The sequence below is a fragment of the Podarcis filfolensis genome (genome assembly GCF_964270895.1).
Source record: "Podarcis filfolensis genome assembly, chromosome: Z".
In the NCBI taxonomy this organism is placed as follows: domain Eukaryota; kingdom Metazoa; phylum Chordata; class Lepidosauria; order Squamata; family Lacertidae; genus Podarcis; species Podarcis filfolensis.
The window spans coordinates 35,859,242-35,880,399 of record NC_139617.1 but is presented as its reverse complement, the minus strand read 5'-3'; the positions used below and the strand labels follow the sequence as shown (position 1 = coordinate 35,880,399).

At 44.7% G+C, this 21,158-nt stretch overlaps 1 protein-coding gene across 8 annotated transcripts in view; it reads left to right on the top strand.

Moving 5' to 3' along the window:
• The window catches only part of TSC1 (TSC complex subunit 1), a 32,414-nt gene that overhangs the window by 2,453 nt on the left and 8,803 nt on the right, over nucleotides 1-21,158 (top strand). For 3 of the 8 annotated variants that reach the window (XM_083596282.1, XM_083596278.1, XM_083596279.1), the window contains exons 2-14: nucleotides 3,852-4,025; nucleotides 5,453-5,556; nucleotides 6,957-7,109; nucleotides 8,404-8,548; nucleotides 9,565-9,719; nucleotides 10,965-11,038; nucleotides 11,311-11,489; nucleotides 14,808-14,893; nucleotides 15,875-15,995; nucleotides 16,573-16,673; nucleotides 18,085-18,157; nucleotides 18,746-18,850; nucleotides 19,813-20,410. In XM_083596282.1, the coding sequence (XP_083452408.1) occupies nucleotides 3,920-4,025; nucleotides 5,453-5,556; nucleotides 6,957-7,109; nucleotides 8,404-8,548; nucleotides 9,565-9,719; nucleotides 10,965-11,038; nucleotides 11,311-11,489; nucleotides 14,808-14,893; nucleotides 15,875-15,995; nucleotides 16,573-16,673; nucleotides 18,085-18,157; nucleotides 18,746-18,850; nucleotides 19,813-20,410 (2,000 nt within the window). In that variant the 5' untranslated portion in view covers nucleotides 3,852-3,919. The remainder of the gene's footprint in view (nucleotides 1-3,851; nucleotides 4,026-5,452; nucleotides 5,557-6,956; nucleotides 7,110-8,403; nucleotides 8,549-9,564; nucleotides 9,720-10,964; nucleotides 11,039-11,310; nucleotides 11,490-14,807; nucleotides 14,894-15,874; nucleotides 15,996-16,572; nucleotides 16,674-18,084; nucleotides 18,158-18,745; nucleotides 18,851-19,812; nucleotides 20,411-21,158) is intronic. The other 5 variants (XM_083596284.1, XM_083596285.1, XM_083596280.1 and 2 more) reach the window with 3 other exon arrangements.

Below are 21,158 nucleotides of genomic sequence, written 5' to 3'. Positions count from 1 at the left end.
ACTATTGTAATGTGCAGACTAAACTTTGTGTCCTGGTTGACTTGGCTGTGTGTGAAGGGAGATGACACCCTAAAAGTCTGCATTTTAAAAAAGAATGCGCTTCTGGATCAGAGTACCTTAAGGATCGCCATAGCCCTTATATTGCAGCTCAGTCACAGGAGTGCTGTTAGTAGCCCCCACCCCCCGTGTTACAGAGGCAAAGCTGGCCTCAACTAGAAGTCAGGCACTTGTGGTCGGTGGGTCCACACTGTAAACACCCTTCCAGCAGAGATTCGTCCAGCTGTCCTTTGCAGTTGCTTAACTTTTATTTTTGTTATTTATTGCATTTTTATCCCACCTTACTTCCAAGAGCTCAAGGTGGCATATGTATTTCTACACCTCCCTCTAAATTTTATTCTCACAACAATCTTGGGCTGTTAGGCTGATAGTGACTGGCCCAAGGTCACACCCAGTGAGCTCTGTGACAGAGTGGGGATTTGACCCCAAGCCATCGTCCAATACTCTAACCACTATACCACATTTCTAGTTACAAGTAGGTAGCCGTGTTGGTCTGCCGTAGTCAAAACAAAATAAAAAAAATCCTTCCAGTAGCACCTTAGAGACCAACTGAGTTTGTTATTGGTATGAGCTTTTGTGTGCAAGTGTGCAGGCATTACTTTTTTGAGCCATGAAAGAAGAAGCTTTAGATTTAAGTCTTACAGTTAGGTCTGGCTCTTTTGAGAGAGCCTTGATCACCAAACATGGCTTGAAATGACATCTTCATTCCTACAATTGTTCCCTGGTCATGGCTTCCTCCCAGAAATCATGGGAGCTCTAGTTTGTCATAGACTTTGAGGGGTAAGAGACACTGTAATCACCTCACAGAGCTACAATTCCCAGAGCTCCCTAGGAAGAAGGATTGATTTTTAAAGCACTCTGGAATTTTTAGCTGTGTGAGCAATATAGGTGTCGCCTAGCAACTCTCGGCACCCTTGCCAAACTACAGCTCCCATGATTCTGCAGAAGAATCCATGATTGTTGCAGGTGGTATCTTAGTGCTTTAAGGATGTGGCACCTGTGTACAACTTACTATTGTAGGGCAGGAGCAGTGGCCCTCTGGAAAGTCTCAAAATCAATCAATCTTTATTACGGTCCAGAGACCCAACAAATCATTACAAAGCAATGCACAATTCAGACAGCTTACCTCCAGATTAAACAAGCATTTTGTTCAGACTTAAAGATAGGGATCATTGGTTCTTGCAACCACTGATAAAAACTTTGCCACTGCTAATGTTCTAGCGTTTGTCCGGTCTTAGGGAGCCTCTGATTTTCCCAGGAAAGGTACCAGCAAGGGTAATATCAGTTCAGCCCTGGCTTGCTGTGCAAAATATGTCTTATAGAATCGATGTCTTGAGCACCCGAGCAAAGTCTGTCCTGGTAGGGGGCTCCTCTCCACCTGCCGTCCAACACTGCAGAAGGAAAGATGTTTAGTCTGGCTTTGGTGAATAACCTTTGATAATTTGGTACTACCAGGTTTTTAATGTAAGGTGTTAACTTAAAGACATGCCCATATTGTACTCCTACTGCCAGCGGACTACAGATCCGTTTGATCGAGATTGCAAGTCACTGTGTGTATTATCCCATAATCTTTGATTTAACGTCTTTTGGGCGCCTGCATAACCCAGGTAATAAAGTTGTGGGGGGTGACAGACCAATAGAGGTGGCTTTTTTAGCCATGGTTTTCTGCCATTTGCTGACTCCTCATTGGTCAGGTGTTGGTACAAACCCTTCCCTAGAGCAAACACTGAGATCCTGAGCCAATGTTTTAGGGCAGCCCACCATACTTTAGTTGAAATTGGGCATTCACCAGCTTCTAACAGTAGTATGGAGTTGGGGACACAGTTGGGTACCTGCAGCAGAGATCGTAGAAATTTTTCCTGAAAGTCATCTAGCTTAGGCAGGTCCCCATTATGCCAGACATTTGCAGTGTACAGGAGTTGGGAAACAGATTTTGCATTGAAAACCCTTAAGGCTGCTGGAACATATTTGCCGTCCTTTGTGAAAAAAAATCTGAGTATGGCTAGCTTTGAGATTTCCGCCTTTTGAAGGGAGGTTTGTCAGTGGTGCTTCCAAGATCCTGTATGATGAAATGTGAGCCCTAGATAACTGAAGTATTTAATCTGTTCAAGTCTTAAAATACAGTTTGTGGTTTTAGTTGGGGCAAATTGTTGAATGTAGGAGTGCTCAACAGCTATTTACTCATCATCCTTTATCTTTATTTTTCCTATCCACTGGTGTTAATGAAAAAAGTCAGATTTTCTAGCAGTGGAAAGAGAGTCAGCATTACAGTTAAAGAGTTCTGAACTTTTGCATTTTATAGATGTTTAAATTGCAGCCTGTTTTTTTCTGGAATGCTATTAGATGCTCTGCAAGTGTTTGGGATTAAAAATAATAATAATTGCAAATTTGATAGTTCTTCTTTGGTGTTGAGTGCCCTTTACTAACCCATATATATAAAAGCTGTATTTGATGTTGGATGGCAGTTGCCAAATGCCTTAAGGATGGTTTTGGGTTTTTGTGCTTGGGTTTGGCTTCTGCTTGTAAAATGGCAGCATTGCCTGTCAGCTGTCACAATCTAAACAAATCTCATATAACTTCCTTTTCTGTTTTCCCTGACGGTTCCAAGACTCTGGGAAATGGCGGTTTGGTTCTGCAGCAACAGCTCTTTTGTCAAAGAATTATTGACGCTGGGTCTATCCTGAAATTAAAGCTCTGTGCAAGATGTTGTGTACTATTGCTAGTAGAATATCAAAATAGCAGTGAAAAGGAGGTGATGACACTGGAGATGAAGACAACAGTGGCAGGAGTCCAGTTGACTTGGCACCAGCCAGCATGACTTGGCTTGAGGCATTCAGCCCAGTTCTTAGCATTAAAAGAAAAGCTAAAAACCTGCCCCCCCTTTTGCTGTTTGCTAGAAATCGGTGTGTTTGCGAAAATAGAATCCTGTAGGCTGTGAGGATTTCAATCACATTTTGAAAGGCAAAAATGGGAAATGTCCAGAAAGTCTGTTTAAAATGCTTTGTTAGGGGTAGTGGGACAGCTTTACTTTTTGAATCTCAAGACGGGCCTGGGTTCAAATATCAGGCCTCACATACAGATTCCTGTACAGTGGTACCTCGGGTTAAGTACTTAATTCGTTCCGGACGTCCGTTCTTAACCTGAAACTGTTCTTAACCTGAAGCACCACTTTAGCTAATGGGGCCTCCTGTTGCTGCCAGGCCGTCGGAGCACGATTTCTGTTCTCATCCTGAAGCAAAGTTCTTAACCTGAAGCACTATTTCTGGGTTAGTGGAGTCTGTAACCTGAAGCATATGTAACCTGAAGTGTATATAACCTGAGGTACCACTGTATTGTTTTAGCCAGCCTGCGATGTATCAAACTCAGTTTGCCTTCTGCAAAATAATAATAATGCCCTTTGTAAAATCAGGATAATCACCCTCAAGCTGACTATATAATCTGCTGGAAGCTAACTGTTAATTGGTGAGAACAGTGTACTCCAGTTATACTGGGAACAACCCCTGTATAAATAAAACGAGTATTTTTTGAACCCCACTGATTTTGCTGAGAGGGATTTAGGCATATGTTTAACTCATTTAAAGTGTTGAAGGACAGTTAATAATAATAACAAAATTTGCTGCTGGTGTACACCAGAATACTGTAAGTTTATTTCAGATAGTAGTAGTTTTCGTTTTCTGAGCATGCATATACATTGAAAGCATTGGGGGTTGAGGTGTAAAGAAGTCAGTATTTGGCTGAAGGGGAAAAAAGAACCCATTTCAAAAGCAGGGGTTTATTTATTTCTCTTGCCTCAGTAAGACAGAAGCAGTGAGAGTCAACACAGCCAGTGTGGCATGCACAGAAGCACTTTGTGTGAAGAAGAATGGCTCAGCATGGAAATATCAGCCATCTTCTGGCCGTACTGGATTCCCCACATCTGCCTGTCCTGGAAGGTGTAAAGACTGAGCTTAGAGAAATCCTAAACTCAGGTAAGTATCAGTCATGTCTCCAGTGATGTCCACAGAATTTCTGAAGTTCCTCACATTTTATTCTGAAGCAGCTGGCCCACAACTGCTGCTCAACCTAAGGTGGCCACGGAATACTGCTATTTTAAATTGTTGTTGTAGTAATAATATACCACCCTCTTAGAAAATATCAGGGCAGCATACAGCAGTATAAAAGCCATTGCAATCAGTAATGTAAGCCATTGCAATCAGTACAGAACAATCATTGAAACAACTGGCTTCTTGAGATTTAAACTGCATAGGCCTGCTGGCATGAAGTCTGCAAGAGACACCTGGAGAGTCAAAAGCGAGGGTGCATGCTGCATCTCTGCTGAAAGAGTGTTCCACAGCATGGGATTGGCTGCACCAAAAGCCGTACTTGTAGCTGAGGCTAATGGCACCTCTCTGATAAGGGGGGGGGGCGGGCACTAACAGTTCTCCATATAATCTCAGTGAAGACTGGGATAGAAATGCTCAGGAAGTTAAGATACCATGGGCCCAAGTTTTTCAGGGCTTTGTATAGCATCACAAGAGCCTTGAGCCTTGCTCAGAATCATAGAGGCAGCCAACAGATGTTTTAGCAGAGGTGTCTCATGTTGCTGGCCACTCAGTCTTCAATTAAATCTTACAATCCCCACTGAAAAATGTAAACTTGTCAGGTGATAATATTTTAAATTATATAGCAACTATATGGGGTATGGATCAGTGTAGATAAGGGGTAGTCAACCTTTTTATACCTACCGCCCACTAATGCATCTTTCTTGATGGTAAAATTTCCTTACCACCCATCAGTGCTCGATAGAAGGAGGATTCAGCTTGTGCTGTAGAACCCCCTACTGCACACCTAGAATCCTGAAACACAAACACCCACTAATGGGCAGTAGGGAGCAGGTTGAAAACCCCTGGTGTAGATAGACTTTCTGTGCCCTTCTGCCAAAAGACTGATACTTATTCACTGGAAAGATAATATCATGGCCCCCCTCAGTCAATGGATAGAAGTCATTACAATGCTTGCAGCATACAAGTGGATTGCTTTTAGACAGATTGTGTATGGATAAATAAATTGATATTTTGAATCCATTTATGAAAAATATAATTTAATAATTTTACATTTGGTGAAATAATTGTATTATTTATACACCCATATATTGTATTGTATTTCAGTTTCAGTCCCCCCTTTCTTTTCTTTCACTTTACTTCTTTACTGAAAACTTTCAGTAAAATATTAAAAATAAAGTAAATCCTATAATCCCCACAGGATAAATGTTAAATTGCATAGTACTCAGTGGATTTATTCTGTAACCTCCTATATAAGTTTCTTCAAATCATTTCTAACCAATACATCTTTTTTGTGTATGAGAATGCACTGATCTGTAATTGTGTTTTCTTTTGGTGGCCAATAACCACATCAGACCGCGGGCCAGTGCATGTAAATACCTTGGTGGATTCCTACTTGGAAACAAGTTCAGAGCAAGTCTTGCACGCCCTGTGCACTCTTCAAGAGCCGCACGACAAGGTAATGCACACGTATATTGTCATAAGAAATGTTTCTCCAGAAATTGAGAAAACACTAAATGGAAGAAGGGATGTTTGAAAAGTCTGCCATGTGTAAATTGAGCTGAAGAATTGCTGAGCTGCTTTAAAAAGCAACAAGACTGGGGCCCACTTAGATCAAAAGATGAGTGCGGCTGAATGAAGCCAGTAGCTCATCTAGTCCAGCATCCTGTTCTCGCAGTGGCCAATCAGATGCCCATTATGGAAAGCCTGCAAGCGAAACCTGCGTGCAGCAGCTATTTTCTCATTTGTGATTCTCAGCAACTGGTATTTAGGAGATGCAGCCTGTGACAGCAGAGGTGGAACATAGCTACCATGGCTAGTAGCCATTGATAGCTTTATCCTCTATGATTTTGTCTGATCAACTTTTTATTTATTTAATAAAACTTATAAAACTGCTTGATGGGGGGGGGGAAGATACATCAAAGCAGTTTTAAAAGCCATTGAAGTTGGTGTCCATCACTGCCAATCACTTCCCATGTGACTGTAGGTGCCTCTGAGCAGCTTCTTCCATGGTCCAGTCTTGAGCATGTATGAATGAAGCAACCTTGTGAATTGAGCCAGTTGTGGGTCTTTAATTGTGGTACTGTTCTTGAACCACAACCACTAGTTAAATGAAACTGCTGTGGGGTGTGTATGTTTTACATTTGCACTTGTTTGTATTATTTTCAGAATGTTTCTGAATGCCAGCCAACCATGTCCCTAAACCGATATTCTCAGCATTCAGCGGCCATTGAGTCAATATTGGACTGTTTTGGAGTTGTTGCCCTTTTATAACCTCCTTAATGTCTCCCCCAAAGATTGAGTGACTGTTCTGCAAACTTTGGGGTTCCTTCTGAACATGCTAATCTCCTCATGCTTTTCAGTGCCCTCCTTTTTACTATAATCCTGTTGGCATTAATTAGTTGCATTGGTTCTTGGAAGGAGAGATTTTTTATATTGTAAGCCACTTTGAGTTTATTTTATAGTGAAAGGTGGGATGTAGACAATTAAATATTTATTTCATTCAGTTTATATATAATATGATAAAAAAGCAGCTTTAAAAAAGAATAAAGCAAATTAACAGTAAAAACATTCAAATAATAACTGAAATCAGTGATAAGCTAAAAACAGGTAAAAACACATATTCTGCTTTCAGAATGTTATGTGGTAGCCAGTTTTGCAGATGGAAGTGGTCAAGTGAGCATATTCATGGGGTAAGGTGATCTAACAGGTGAACCAAGGCCGATGTTGTTATTTAGGAGTGCTTTGAGAGGCCTATGAAAGAGAGTGAGAGCAGGTTCAGTTATATATTTCGGCTTCCCTCCAGGTAAATTCTCCATTTGCTTTTATCACAAGTTCTCTCTTTTTTATTTCTCTTAGCACCTTCTGGACAAAATCAATGAATGTATGAACAGGTCAAGTACCCGTCTCTCCGCTCTCTCACTCCTTGGGCATGTGATAAGATGTCAGCCATCTTGGAAACATAAGCTTTCTCAGGCGTCTGTCCTGGTTACGTTGCTTAAGTGTCTTAAGGTACGGGTGCTGTGTAGTTGCAATTCTTGTTTATTATATGTTTCTGTGGAATGTGATGACATACAGTGGCCTCTCACAACTTGGTTTCCTCCAGATGTTCAGTGCTAAAACTTGCATCATCCCTGACTATTGGCTGTGCTAGCTGGGGCTGATGGGAGTTGTAGTCAAACAACATTTGGAGGGTGCCAGCCTGAGATACAGAAACAAAACCCTTTTGGACAGTTGTCACTGCACACTGTGGCTGCAATGCAAACCTTTATGAATGGCATCCAACCTAGAACTATTCATCAGGTAGGGCACATTCACATAACACCTTTACCACTTACTGATTTCTCTTCGATCATGCTCCTGCCATAGTGCAAGGACAGATAATGAGTCAAAGCCTCTTCCTATTCATGCAAGTTGAATCAGTTCCCCTCATTCATATCAGAATTTTCTCTTTTCAAGGGATGTAGGCTTTAATTCTGAAATGGATCAATAAAATCAGAGTGGTAAAGTCTCCATTATAAGAGAGAGAATCTCAAAACATGGTGAAAATAAATAACACCTCTTTCTTCACAGCTGGGTTTGGGGTTTTTTTTTGTTTTCATTGGGCTGTGTCCTACTCAGAGTAGAAAAGTTGAAATTAACAGACCCAAGTTAGTAACCTCTTACTGTTTTTAATGGGTCTGCTCTGAGTAGGACTAATATTTGATCCAACTCAGTGTGTTTTTACTATTGTCCCATTGTCCCAAATAGGGTCTTCACTGTTGGCTCCCCCCCCCCAGTGTAGCTTTGGCCAAGCCTCTCAAACATTGTTTCACATTTTAAATTTGGCACTTAACTCATATTCTGTTACTTTTATTGAACCCTGTTTATGTAAAAAGGAGAGTAGGGAAATTAAATAACCCTTTTTTAAAAAGGGAGTTTGTGAGAAATAAAGATTGCTTTAAATATGGTGGAATAATTCAAAGTCTCCTACAAGTAGAAAACTAGGTGTTGTGCAGAGGGACCTAAACCTTTCTACCTGACATGCTGCTTTATATGTAAAATGTTGGGTTTCCTTCATCTGTAGGAGCATAAAAGCATGTGACACTAGTGGTGGCGAAGTACTGCATTTCAGGAAACCATTTACCACGTTGTAAGGATTGTACAAATGCAGTCTCTGCTAAGGAGCGTTGAAAGAGCTATTGATATCCTAACTGAACCTACAGAAACGAAGGCAGTGGAGGAGAGGGCTTTCCTAATACTTGTGATGCATCTGTCAGGAAATCTTAAACCTCTGGATAACTGTCTCCCCCGCCCCCCTTTGCAGAGTGACGCGGATGTAGTGGTCCTCATCACAGGTGTGCTAGTGTTAATAACGATGCTGCCAATGATCCCCCACTCTGGGAAGCAGTACCTGCATGACTACTTTGGCATCTTTGGTCGCCTTGCTTCCTGGAACTTGAAGAATCCAGGTGAGATGCTAGAAAAGGTCTGCTGTGAACAAGCTTATCCTTGGGAACGTCTGTAGCTCAGTGGTAGGGCATCTGCTTTGCATGCAGAAGAGCCCCTGCCAGTCAGCATAGATCAGTGTTGTTGAACCTTGGGTCCCCAGATGTGAGTGAACTACAACTCTCAGAATTCACAGCCAGCTTAGCATGATGGTCAAGGATGGCGGGAGTTTTAGTCCACCCACATCAAAGTAACCCAAATCGAATAGCTCTCAATGTAGCCCATACTGAGCTAAATAAACCAAAGGCCTGGCTCAGAATAAGGCAGTTCACTAATTCTCCCAGCCTTGCTGAAGGTCCTAAATTCAGACTACAATTCTGGCCATGGATACACAACCCCCTGAAATTATGGCATTGTGTTTTCAGAGTGTTGGACCTGGGAGACCAGGGTTTAAATTCTGACTCTTACCTTGAAAGCTCATTGTATAACATTGTGTCACAGTCATTGTGTCTCAGCCTGACATTGTGCTTTACAAGAAGCAGCCCTTGAAATTGACTGGAAACTTCTATCAGTGCAAAATGCAGCAACCAGATTACTGGGGCTTCATTTTGATCTTTCATTGTCTGGGTTTTAAATCGGCTACATTGAAGACACACTTGCATTCTGACCTCTGACACCCGAGATGTAAATTTTCAGGACACACCACATTTTTGTGATTGTAGGTTATTTTTAATGTTTGCATTTTAAATTGTTGTAAAGATTGTCATCTAATCTCCATTTTAACAGATTGTCCCAGAGTGAGCCATGGAGTTTAAATCAGACTTGCACACAGTTTTCTAAAAATGAAGCTGTATTTTCCTAAGGTGCTGAACTCACAGCCAGTTCTGTTCAAAATTATTCTCTCCCCGCTACCTTTGTGCACCTATATAATTGTGGCACTTACTATGATAATATTTACAACACAGCAGTATTTTTAGGGGGATGGCACATGTCAATTATAGGAGTTATTGTCACCTGTTTCACGTCTTTCCCTCCCTAGGACACACGGCTGAGATCTACCTGGTCCACCTCCATGCCAGTGTGTATGCTCTCTTTCACCGCCTTTATGGAATGTACCCTTGCAATTTTGTCTCCTTTCTGCGCTCCCACTACAGTATGAAAGAAAACTTGGAGACCTTTGAAGAGATAGTCAAGGTAAATCTTTTTCTTTAAAGCACGTCTTGTTTGTGTGTACCTGTAAGTCAGAAAGACCTGGCCCAAGCTTCTTTCTCGGAATTGCATGATTGCTGGTATTTATTTATTTTTGTATTGGCCATTCACTGTACCGAAATGAATAACTAGTTGAACCTGCATCTGAGGAAGTGGGCTTCTAAAGAGAAACCGGAAGTCCAGCAATCAATTGGAACTGAAAATTAATACCTGCAATCAGGTGTGTATAGGGAACGGCCATATATTTGCATACAGAAGGTCTTGGGTTCAACCCCCATTGACATCTCCAGATGGAGGTGGGAGAGAATCCCTGCCTGAAACCCTAGAGGTCTGCTGCCAGCCATGGTGGACAGCGCTGAGCTAGATTAGATTAATGTTCTTAAAGACAAAGGGATCCCTAGGTGGCCAAGTCCAGTTGAATTTGCCTGTGGGGTGCAGTGCTCATCTCCGCTTTCAAGCCAAGGGAGCCAGCGCTTGTCTGCAGACAGCTTTCTGACTCATGCCCAGTATGACTAAACTGCTTCTGGTGCAACAGGACACCATGAGAGAAGCCAAAGCGCATGGAAATGGCATTTACCTTCCTGCTGCAGTGTACCTATTTATGGACTTGCACTGGTACGCTTTCAAACTGCTAGGTTGGCAGGGGCTGAGACAGAACACTGGGAGTTCACCCCATTGTGCAGACTCGAACTGCCAACCTTAAGATCGGCAAGCCCAAGATCGGCAAGCCACAGCGCCCCCTGCGTGCCACCCCCAGTCCTATGTTCATCACGTTTGTTTACTGCTACCCGGAAATAACAGAATTGTGTTGTAACAGTCAAATAGTCGTCTAGACTTCTGATGATAGAAAAAAGAAAGTATTCAACACAACACACAGCAACAGGATTTGCTTCCACAGTAGGCAGTGATGGCTAACTTAGATGGCTTGACAAGTGTTTTAGGCATATTCAAAGACAATCAGACTGTAACTGGCTACTGACCCTGGTGGATATCTTCGGCCTCCACAGTAAGAAGGAAGTATGCTTCTGAATACCAGCTGCTGGGAATCACCAGTGGGGAGAGATGTGTTGGGCTTGGGTCATGCTTGTATGCTTCCCATCATGGGCATCTGGCTGACCAGTATGAGAACAGTATGCTAGTCTAGATGGGCCTTTAGTGGTCTGATCCAACAGAGCTCTTTTTATGATATACCAAGATAAAATACCCATTTTCTCTCTCTGTTTCTTCCAGCCAATGATGGCACATGTGCGCATCCACCCGGAGCTAGTGACCGGATCCAAGGATCACGAACTCGACCCTCGGAGGTATGTACATTCCCATCCCTTTTGAAAGAGAGGCTGTGATTGAACATTTAGCTCGTCCCTTCTGAAATAAAAATACTACATTCATAGCATTCTTCAATGAACCCTTTCTAAAACCATCCCTAGGTTAGACCATAGTGACACCCATGTCACCCTAGGGTTGGCTTTCAAAAATCTTTTAAATGTTTTTGATAAATATTTCCTGTAAATAGAGATTGTATCATAAATTCTGTGACGTGGTGGAAATTGACTGGTGGTGCTTGGACCTAAAACAGGTGGAAGAGGCTAGAAACCCATGATGTTTTGATAGAATGTGCCCGTATCTCCCTGGACCCAGCCGAAGCTTCCTGTGAAGATGACTACTATTCACCTTCCCAGCAGATGAGCTCTTACGTTCAGCATCACTCCTCTGATTTTGTTTCCAATTCTTCTGTTGCTTTGCAGAGAAACTTTGGTAAGGTCCCCCAGCTCTTCAGAATGTCTATAAACAGCAGGCGCCATCCTTGAAGCACCTGCTAGGAGCAGATGTATTGCTCATTCTAGCAAACCAAGTTTACTAGTTCTCTCCTCAGAATGCCATTCTCTGGGGCTTCTTTTTTTTTTTTTGCCTTAACCATGTTTTCCTGTGACACATGCCCTGATGCTAAGCAGACCCTGTCATAAACTGGTTTTGCTAACCTTATCTAAACTGGAACCTGGCTAGTGTTGGTGTGCATGGTAAGTGAACTCATGTATGAGGCAGCAAGTGGAGGGATGGAAGCAGACACCGTGCCTGTGGTTGAATCCTGGTTTTTGCAAACCATGGTTTATTGCAAGCCAGAGTAATGGTTGCAGTGGGCAACCATAGCTTGCTCAAGACTGCTCTGGAATCTGTATCTATGTGTCTCATGTTCTGACATGCCACTGTCTTCCCTGTACCCCACTTGAGTTGCTTATACTGCTTTAAAGCAGTGGTTAGCTCTCTTTTGCTGAGCCCCTTTCAGAACTTCATGCTGTGCTGTAAATTTCCATTTCCAGCTGGTTCAAGAAAGCCCACCCCCATGTTCTCCATCCAATGAAAAAGGCTACTGCCAATCAGAGTATATAGTACAAAATGAGATTGACCAAGAATCTGACTTGGTATAACACAGCTTCCTATATTCCTGGAAGGGGCTGTTGCTCGTTAATAGAACATCTGCTTTGCATGCAGAGGGTCCCAGGTTCAATGCCTGACATCTCCAGGTAGGGCTGGCAGTGTCCATTTTCCGAAGTCTTTGAGTGCTCCTGGTAGTCTGTGTAGACAATACTGAGCTAGATAAAACAATGAACTGTGTATGCAGTTCAGGGGATGTTTTATCCCATGTTGATGGCCTTTCAGCTGATTTCCTGGTGGCCTGCTGGAATGTGGAGATAACCAGGGCTATTGACTGTTTGGCTCTGAAGTGCCCTCTCCAATTGCGTGGAGCCCGGACAGCCCCGTGGTTTTCCACGGAGCTGAGGACAATGAAACAATCGCTGAGACTGCTAGAGCGCCGGTGGCGGATAACTCATTCTGAAGCTGACCGGACACGGGTTAGAGCTCAATGTCAAGCCTACCAAGTGGCGGTAGCGACGGCGAAGAAGACTTTCTTCACCGCCTCTATTGCATTTGCAGAAAACAGCATCAGGAGACTCTTTCAGGTGGTTCGCAATTTAGCGAAACCACCTGCTACATCAGGGCCCAGTACGGGCCACATGATCTCCTGCAATGATTTTGCACGGTGTTTTTGCAGATAAAGTCACTCAGATTTGGGAAGAGGTAGACTCCACCGTGGGAGCAGGGCCAGGGTGGAAGAGTGCTAGAGTCCTGTCTAGTCAAGTTGTGTGGGATCAATCCATTCCAATCTGTTACCTCCGAGGATGTGGACAGGCTGCTTGGATGAGTGAAACCAACCACCTGTCTCCTTGATCCTTGCCCATCCTGGCTTATAAAAGCTAGCCGGGAAGGGCTGGGCGATGGGCTTTGCGGGGTGGTGAATTCTTCTCTCTGTGAGGGAGCCTTCCCAGACCTGCTAAAAGAGGCGGTTATCAAACCGCTTCTTAAAAAAACATCTTTAGATGCGGCCAATATGGTCAACTATCGTCCAGTCTCAAATCTGCCATTCTTGGGCAAGGTGATTGAGCAAGTGGTTGCTGAACAACTCCAGGCACTCCTGGAAGAAGCGGACCATTTGGATCCCTTCCAGTCGGGATTCAGGCCTCATCTTGGGACTGAAGCTGTCTTGGTCGCACTGGTCGATGATCTCTGGCGGGCTAGGGACAAAGGTGAGAGCTGTTTCCTAGTTCTGCTGGATCTCTCAGCGGCTTTTGACACCATTGACCATAACATCCTTCTGGACCGTCTAGAGGGGCTGGGAGCTGGGGGCACTGTTATACAGTGGTTCCGCTCCTTCCTCCTGGGCTGTGTTCAGAAAGTGGTGGTGGGGGATGAGTGTTCAGACCCCTGGGCTCTCACTTGTGGGGTGCCCCAGGGTTCTGTCCTCTCCCCCATGTTTTTCAACATCTACATGCAGCCGCTGGGAGAGATCATCAGAGGGTTTGGGCTGGGTTTTCATCAGTATGCGGATGATACCCAGCTCTACCTCTCTTTTAAATCAGAACCGGTGAAGGTCCTTTGTGAGTGTCTAGAGGCGGTTGGAGGATGGATGGCGGCTAACAGATTGAAGTTGAATCCTGACAAGACAGAAGTACTGTTTTTGGGGGACAGGAGGCGGGCAGGTGTGGAGGACTTCCTGGTCCTAGATGGCGTAACTCTGCCCCTGAAGGACTAGGTGCGCAGCCTGGGAGTTATTCTGGACTCACAACTGTCCATGGGGGCGCAGGTCAATTCTGTCCCCAGGGCAGCTGTTTATCAGCTCCACCTGGTACGCAGGCTGAGACCCTACCTGCCCGCAGAATGTCTTGCCAGAGTGGTGCATGCTCTAGTTATCTCTCGCTTGGACTACTGCAATGCGCTCTATGTGGGGCTACCTTTAAAGGTGACCCGGAAACTACAACTAATCCAGAATGCAGCAGCTAGACTGGTGACTGGGAGCGGCTGCCGAGACCATATAACACTGGTCTTGAAAGACCTACACTGGCTCCCAGTACGTTTCCGAGCACAATTCAAAGTGTTGGTGCTGACCTTTAATGCCCTAAACAGCCTTGGTCCAGTATACCTGAAGGAGTGTCTCCACCGCCATTGTTCTGCCCGGACACTGAGGTCCAGTGCCGAGGGCCTTCTGGTGGTTCCCTCACTGCGAGAGGCCAAGTTACAGGGAACCAGGCAGAGGGCCTTCTTGGTAGTGGCACCCGCCCTTTGGAACGACCTTCCACCAGATGTCAAAGAGGAAAACAACTACTAGACTTCTAGAAGACGTCTGAAGGCAGCCCTATTTAGGGAAGCTTTTAATGTTTAATAAAATATTGTATTTTAATATTTTGTTGGAAGCCACCAAGAGTGGCTGGGGAAACCCAGCCAGATGGGCGGGGTATAAATAGATGATGATGATGATGATGATGATGATGATGCAGCATCTTCCTATGTTCCTAATGCCTCATTTTTATAGCATTCCAAGTTTGTGTGTGTGTGTGTGTGTGTGTGTGTGTGTGTGTGTATTTAGACACACACGCACACACAAAAACACACTCTACAAATTTTGGGAGGGGGAAATCCTGCTGGATAGGAAATAATTTTTATACAGCTTTATTAATTTTGGGAGAAATAATTCCCTTTTACCCTTTATTTCTCCATCTTCTTTAATAAAAAATACAGGAACACCAACTTCTCGGCTGTCGCGAATGTCAGGGCAGCTACCTCAGATCTCGAAGTTTCAGTCCTCGTTTCTGGCAACTGAGCAGGTAACCCTGCTTGTGTTGTGACTGTTACATTTTTCTTTTACTGGTTACAGTTATGAATTGTTCTCCAGAAAGATCTCAGGAAAATGTATAATAAAAGATAACAGAACAAAATACATCAAATGAAAGAATGCATAAGCCATAAATACTGATCACTTGCAGTGGTAGAGCATTAAGCCAATTAAAATCTCAAATCTGTAAAGCCCTGGGAAAACAAGAGCATCCTCAAACTGTGTCTCAGTGTAAAAAGTGAGGAGGACAGACACTGCTCTAGAAGGGAGCTATGAGGAAGGGCCCCAGCTCAGTGTTGGAACACCGGCTTTGCCTTGCAGACGGTCCCAGGTTCAATCCCCAGCATCTCCAGATAGGGCTGAGAAAGACGTGTCTGATTCCCCTGAGAGAGTCACTGTCAGTCAGTCTTCATAGTACTGAGCTAGATTGACTGCATGGTCTGACTTCAGTGTATGGCAGCTTCCTGTATTGGGAGTGCCAAAGCTTGGGTGCCACCACAGAGAAGGCCCTGTTATGCATCCTTGAATCACAAATCCTAGCAGCGTCAATCAGCAGACACACACACCAGTCAAAGTTAATGATTGAGTTGGCTGGCCTTGTAGAAGGTGCTTCTGCAGAGACTTGAGTCTATAGCCATGCAGGGCTTTATTTAATTTGATACCAAGACTGACTGACTAACAAAAAATTTGATACCAATGCTTTAAATTGGGCCCAAAACCACACAGGCAGCCAGTGCCGGGTTAAAATGCTCTTGCCTTGCTGCCCTAGTTGATGACATGTTCCCGTCAGCTCCCCAGCCTTGTCAATGGGAGTTGGGAGCCCAAAGCATCTGGAGGGTACACCAGGTTGGTGAAGACTGGAACAGAGATGGAAGTTTAAAGTGGTGATGGCATTGAAAGTGGATGCAGGAGGTCTGATTTTCCCTCCTTTCTATTGGGTACACTGGGAGAAACCCTGCCACTCTTTTTCCAGGTGACCTTCTGGAGCCCTGCCGTTGCTTGTGGCATGACCACTCCCCCCCACTCCCCTGGAATTGTTTTGGAGACACCTTATACCACAGCCCAGACTCTCAACAGGACCTTTAACATACCAGGTAGGGCCAGCCATATTGGGGTTTTCTTTTCAGCACCCTGGCAGGTTTGTCAGCAACAAAAACTAGTTAAGTGCCAAACCATTGGCCTGTGACATTATTGCACAAGCCCCCGAAGCCTCTAAACGCTAAACTCTCATACGTGGGGGCCCAAAGCGGCCCTTTTGGCCTCTCTGTTTGGCCCTTGGGCCTTTTCCTAGGTGTGCCCCAGCAGCCTTGCTCTGTGCCCTCTTTGAGTACTTTTGGTTGGCCAGAATATACCCTTGGTTGCCTGACTGGAGGATGGATAGAGGTGAGTGTGTTTGGTGGGAAGAGAGATATATGTGGGTGTATAGAAACCTCTTAAATTCTGTATGGCTGGTACATAACCTGTGGTACAAAGGTAAAGAGTTAACTTTGCTCTACCTACTTTTGGCCTCTGGTCCTGCCCACTGGGACACGACACCTGGAATGTTTGCCCATGAGGGAGCATAGTCCTTGGGAAGCTGAGAAGTGCTCTCCCCAACCCTTGCTTTAAAAAAAGGGTCATGCATTAACATTTGTAACGGAATATTTTTTTCCCTGTATTTCTTTTAAACAGTCGAGAAAGGTGCCCGCCCAGAAACTGCCATCTCCCCACCTCCCTCATGCAGTTCAGAAGAAGTTGCTCATGTTTCAGTTTCCACTGCACCTCCTAAAAAGGTACCGTCAAAATTGATAACGTTTGGCAAAATGGGGATTCCACTTTTGAACTTGGCCTATGAGCAGATTTAAAAAGTAATTGATTATGGCTGTCTTTTATGAGACTTTCAAGGTGATTCTGATTCCCAGTTCATCAGAAGCAACCATAACATGACTTTCCCCACCCTACATTATGGTGCTGAAATGAATAAAGCTTTAAGGACTAACCATGGAGTGGACTTTTGGATGAAAGGACTTTGAGTACAGTGCTGGTTCTGAAAACTAATTCCACTACTCAAGAGGCATCCTCTTGTTTAATTTTAAACCGTATGTTCCTTGCACCTGGTTTTGTTTCATAGAACTTTGAAATCTAGTTGTTAAAAAAAGGGGCCACTACTAGCTCTGACCAGTCTGAAGTCTGCATAGCCCTGTCCAAAGAACTCTGCTTTAGGTAGGAGGCTACTTGCTGTTTCTTTGCAAGACTTACAGGCATTCCCCGCCTCCCCACATACATGTTCTACTAACGTGTGCCCTTGCATATGCATGGCACCAGGAAATTAATAAATAGAATCATACCAGGAAATGGGAGAGAGCTGGAGAGTTCCACCCTGGAGCCAAAAAAGGAGATACAGTGAGGGTGGAGGAAGAGACTGGAGGTTTTGTTTAGGCTGATCAGCCTCCCCACCTAACAGCTGACACACGGGGTAGCACAGCAGCAGCCACTACCGCTTTCCCACACATCTTCCAGCCTCCAGCCAGCCTCAGAGCTTCAGCTGTAGATATTTTGGTCTGGATTGGAGAAAGAGCAGGAAAGAGATCTGGAAAGCAGGGGAAAGTAGGTATTTCGAGGCCTTTTAGAGGGTGAACCCCACTTTACACAATTTTGCTTGTGTGCACCAGGGCCCAGAACGTAAACCCGTAAGTGGGTGGACACCTGTATTAACAGCCCATCTTTTCTTCAAGAAGCTCATGGTAATGTACATGGTTCTTCCCCACAACAACACTGTGAGGTGGTTACACTGAGAGTTGGTGATGGGCCTGTGATCACCCAGTGGGCTTCATAGCTGAGTAGGGATTCGAACACTGGTCTCCCGGGTCTTAGTTGGGCACTCTACACCATACTTGCTGCTGAGTCTCCTTCTTTCCCATCAGTCTTGGCTTGTGGGGGGCAGTCATTTTGTCAGTTCATTCCTAGGCACGGGCTGAATTACCTGCCCTTGGAGGAGGCACACCCGGAGCAGTGACTTGGGTATATGAGGGAAGCTCCTCCAGAAAACATGTATTATATTTTCCCTTGCACACACTCTTGGTGGTCCTGGTTTTAATTGGTGTGTGTGTGTTGGGGGTGTTCCTTTTCTGTTTGATTTTGGGGAACATGTGAAGCATTGTGATGGAGATGTGTCTGTTGCATGGAATTCTTGCTCTCTTCTAGGAGGGCAGAACCAATCCCGCAAGGTCTTCGTTGTCCCGACAGCCAAACATCACCCAAAGTTCTCAAGCTGTTGGTAAGCTTCACCTGAATTCCTACCTCCTAAATCAGAGGTCACCAACCTAAGGCCCGGGGGCCAGATGCGGCCCAATCGCCTTCTCAATCCGGCCCCCGGACAGTCCGGGAATCAGTGTGATTTTAATGAGTAGAATGTGTGCTTTTATTTAAAATGCATCTCTGGGTTATTTGTGGGGCATAGGAATTCGTTCATCCCCGCCCCCCAAATATATAGTCCGGCCCACCACATGGTCTGAGGGACAGTGGACTGGCCCATGGCTGAAAAAGGTTGCTGACCCCTGTCCTAAATCTTTATCCTCTATCATCTCTTACAAATTGGGAGTGTCATTTGCACATCATGTCTCTGCTAGTTCATTAGATGGCAGTCGATAAGTGTGGAAGTTCTTCCAGAGTGTGTGTGGGTACAGCCAAATTTTGTGATAATTTGGAGAAGAGGCCTTTTGGTGTGGTTTGAACTTGCATTGCAACAATGTTTGCCATAGCAAACAAGTTAAAATATTTTGTTTTCTCTCTCTCTCTCTCTCTCTCTCTCTCTCTCTCTCTCTTTCCCCCTCTCTTTCCCCCTCTCTCCCCCCTCCCATAAAAGATTCTCACAGCAGTAAAAGTTTGGTAACTTTAAGTGACCTTCCTGGCATCTTGGGTGACCTGGAGGCCTCTTCTCAAGACAGCGGTGAGAAGGACCGAGAGGAAGGTAATGGGGTAGGGGGCATCGGGAAGTTCAAGAACATCATGGCCAAGAGGGTGGACTCTGTGCTCATGAGTCTGCTTGTTGGGATCTCACCTTGTGTGGCTCCAGAGGGAATTGTATGCCTCTGTCCAGCTTTGGGTAGGAGCCGAATGAAAACAGTCTTTTTATAGACTAGCAGTTTAGGCATGGGCAGGGCAGTATGTGTGTGCACGTGTCATGGTTTCCCTGGGGAATGCAGAACTTAATGTTAGGCACCAGCTTCAGCTGCTTGAAGAAATCTCTCTTTTGAAAACAAGTAGTAGAGCATCTGCTTTGCATGCAGAAGGTCCCTGCTTCAATCCACCAACGTCTCCAGGTAGGGCTTCGGAAAGGTTCGCTGTCTGATACCCTGGAAAGCCTGCTGCTGCTGCTGCTGCTGCTGCTGCTCAGTTTGGACAATACTGAACTAGATGAGCCAGTGGGCAGACTTGGTTTAAAGCAACTTCCGCTGTCAAGTTTCTATCTGTCATGGCTGTAAAGAGACTGTTGAAAGTATGTAGGGCAATGCCTGCTGAAATCTCAGAAAGCTATTGGGCTGCATGAACAGGACTGCCAAGGGGCTAGAGCTTCACTGTCACATGCCTAGCAAACCCAAAATAAATTCTGCAAAATACCAAATGTGGCATTTTGTCCTGAAAAAACTTTTTTTAAAAAAAGAAATACTGGAATAACGTACATAGTTAGAGAATCCCAAGTGTTTTCTTTATTTGGAGTATGTATTGTCTTGGCATAGAATCTGCCCTGGCAGGTCTCAGACCCTAATAACAAAGTGATTCCTCAAGGAGTGATAACACCAGAAGGTTAAATTATTTTCAGTGCTTCACCTTTTGCAACAGCAGCTAAGGCGGGTGGATTTCCTGCCACTGATGAGCAAATATAGGGCAGCATGTCTGATCCATCCACACTTTGCTTTTCTCTGTCCTTAGATGCCATATCAAGAGAGATCTCAGAGATCACCACAGCAGACGCGGAACCTGTGGTGCCTCGGGGAGGTTTTGACTCCCCTTTCTACCGCCTGAATGAGGGTCTCCCCAGCTCGAAGAAATCCCAGCTGGCTGCCTCAAGTTCACAGGGGCATAACCTGGACTCCAAGCCCCTGGCGTTGTCACCCCTTGCAGCATCGACACCAGGTGTGGCCCAATCTGGGCTCAAAAGGTCACTGGATATGCCTAAGCAAACCTTCACGCCTATTGACCTACCCGGCCGATACTCCGAGAATCATCCTTCTGGTCACCAGCAAAACCAGGTGTCTCTGGAGTCAAACATTGTTGCCCCTAGCCCTTGCAAGATTCCTGCACGCAAGTGGATGGGGTTTGGGGATGAGCAGCCCCCTGATTATGAGCACCTCTTCGAAGTGGCTTTGCCAAAGACGGCCTACCATTTTGTAAGCAAGAAGACTGAAGAGCTTCTCAGGAATGTCAACGCAGGTCATGACAAAGTGAACTCTTCCTCCCCATCCCCCTTGGAAATGCTGGATCAGCTCATACAGCATGGAGCAGATGCCCACAGCAAACGGCTTGACCAGTAAGTGACGGCAGAGCTTGTATTCTTAAGGCTGGAGCTAGTGTGGTGACAAGAACAGGACTGAACCACCGTTTCAAGTTACTCGTCTGTTCCCTGTAGTGCTGAGGACTTGGGGCCAAATGCAACTCTCCAGGGTACTCTGGTTCTCTCCCCGCCCCCAAATGCTCCCTGGGCCACTGCCCTCCTTGAGTGTTTTTGCATGACCAGAATGTAGATGGTTCCTCTTGATTGTCTGAACAGAGGGTAGAGAGAGTAGTATGTAGTGTGTAGAAACTAGCCTGCTGTAGAAAAGTTGTGTGTGTGTGTGTGTGTGTGTGTGTGTGTGTGTTTGTTTTATATATACAGTAGGCTAGTTTCTACATACAACAGTCTCTATCCTCTAGTTACCTTTTTTCAGGAAAAAGAAATGCTAAGCGACTTACAAAAGAACAAACAAAACCCTGAAATATGCAAGTAACATATAAAAAAATATCATAAATGAACTTCACTAAAATATGAGCAAAAAGCTAAGATCCAAAGGCCTATTTGAATAAGAATGTTTTTGCCTTGTCACCTAAAATAAAATAGTGTGATGGTGCTAGGCATACGTCCCGCCTGGGGTGTGACTGTTCCATAAATGGGGAGCCACCACTGAGGTTCATTTGTTGCCCTATCCAGTTTTGCCTCTGGCCCCACCATTGGCATGTGGCTCTTGGAAAAATGGGATGGGGCTGTGGAAAGCTTGAAAATAGCTGTGTGACCTTCCTCT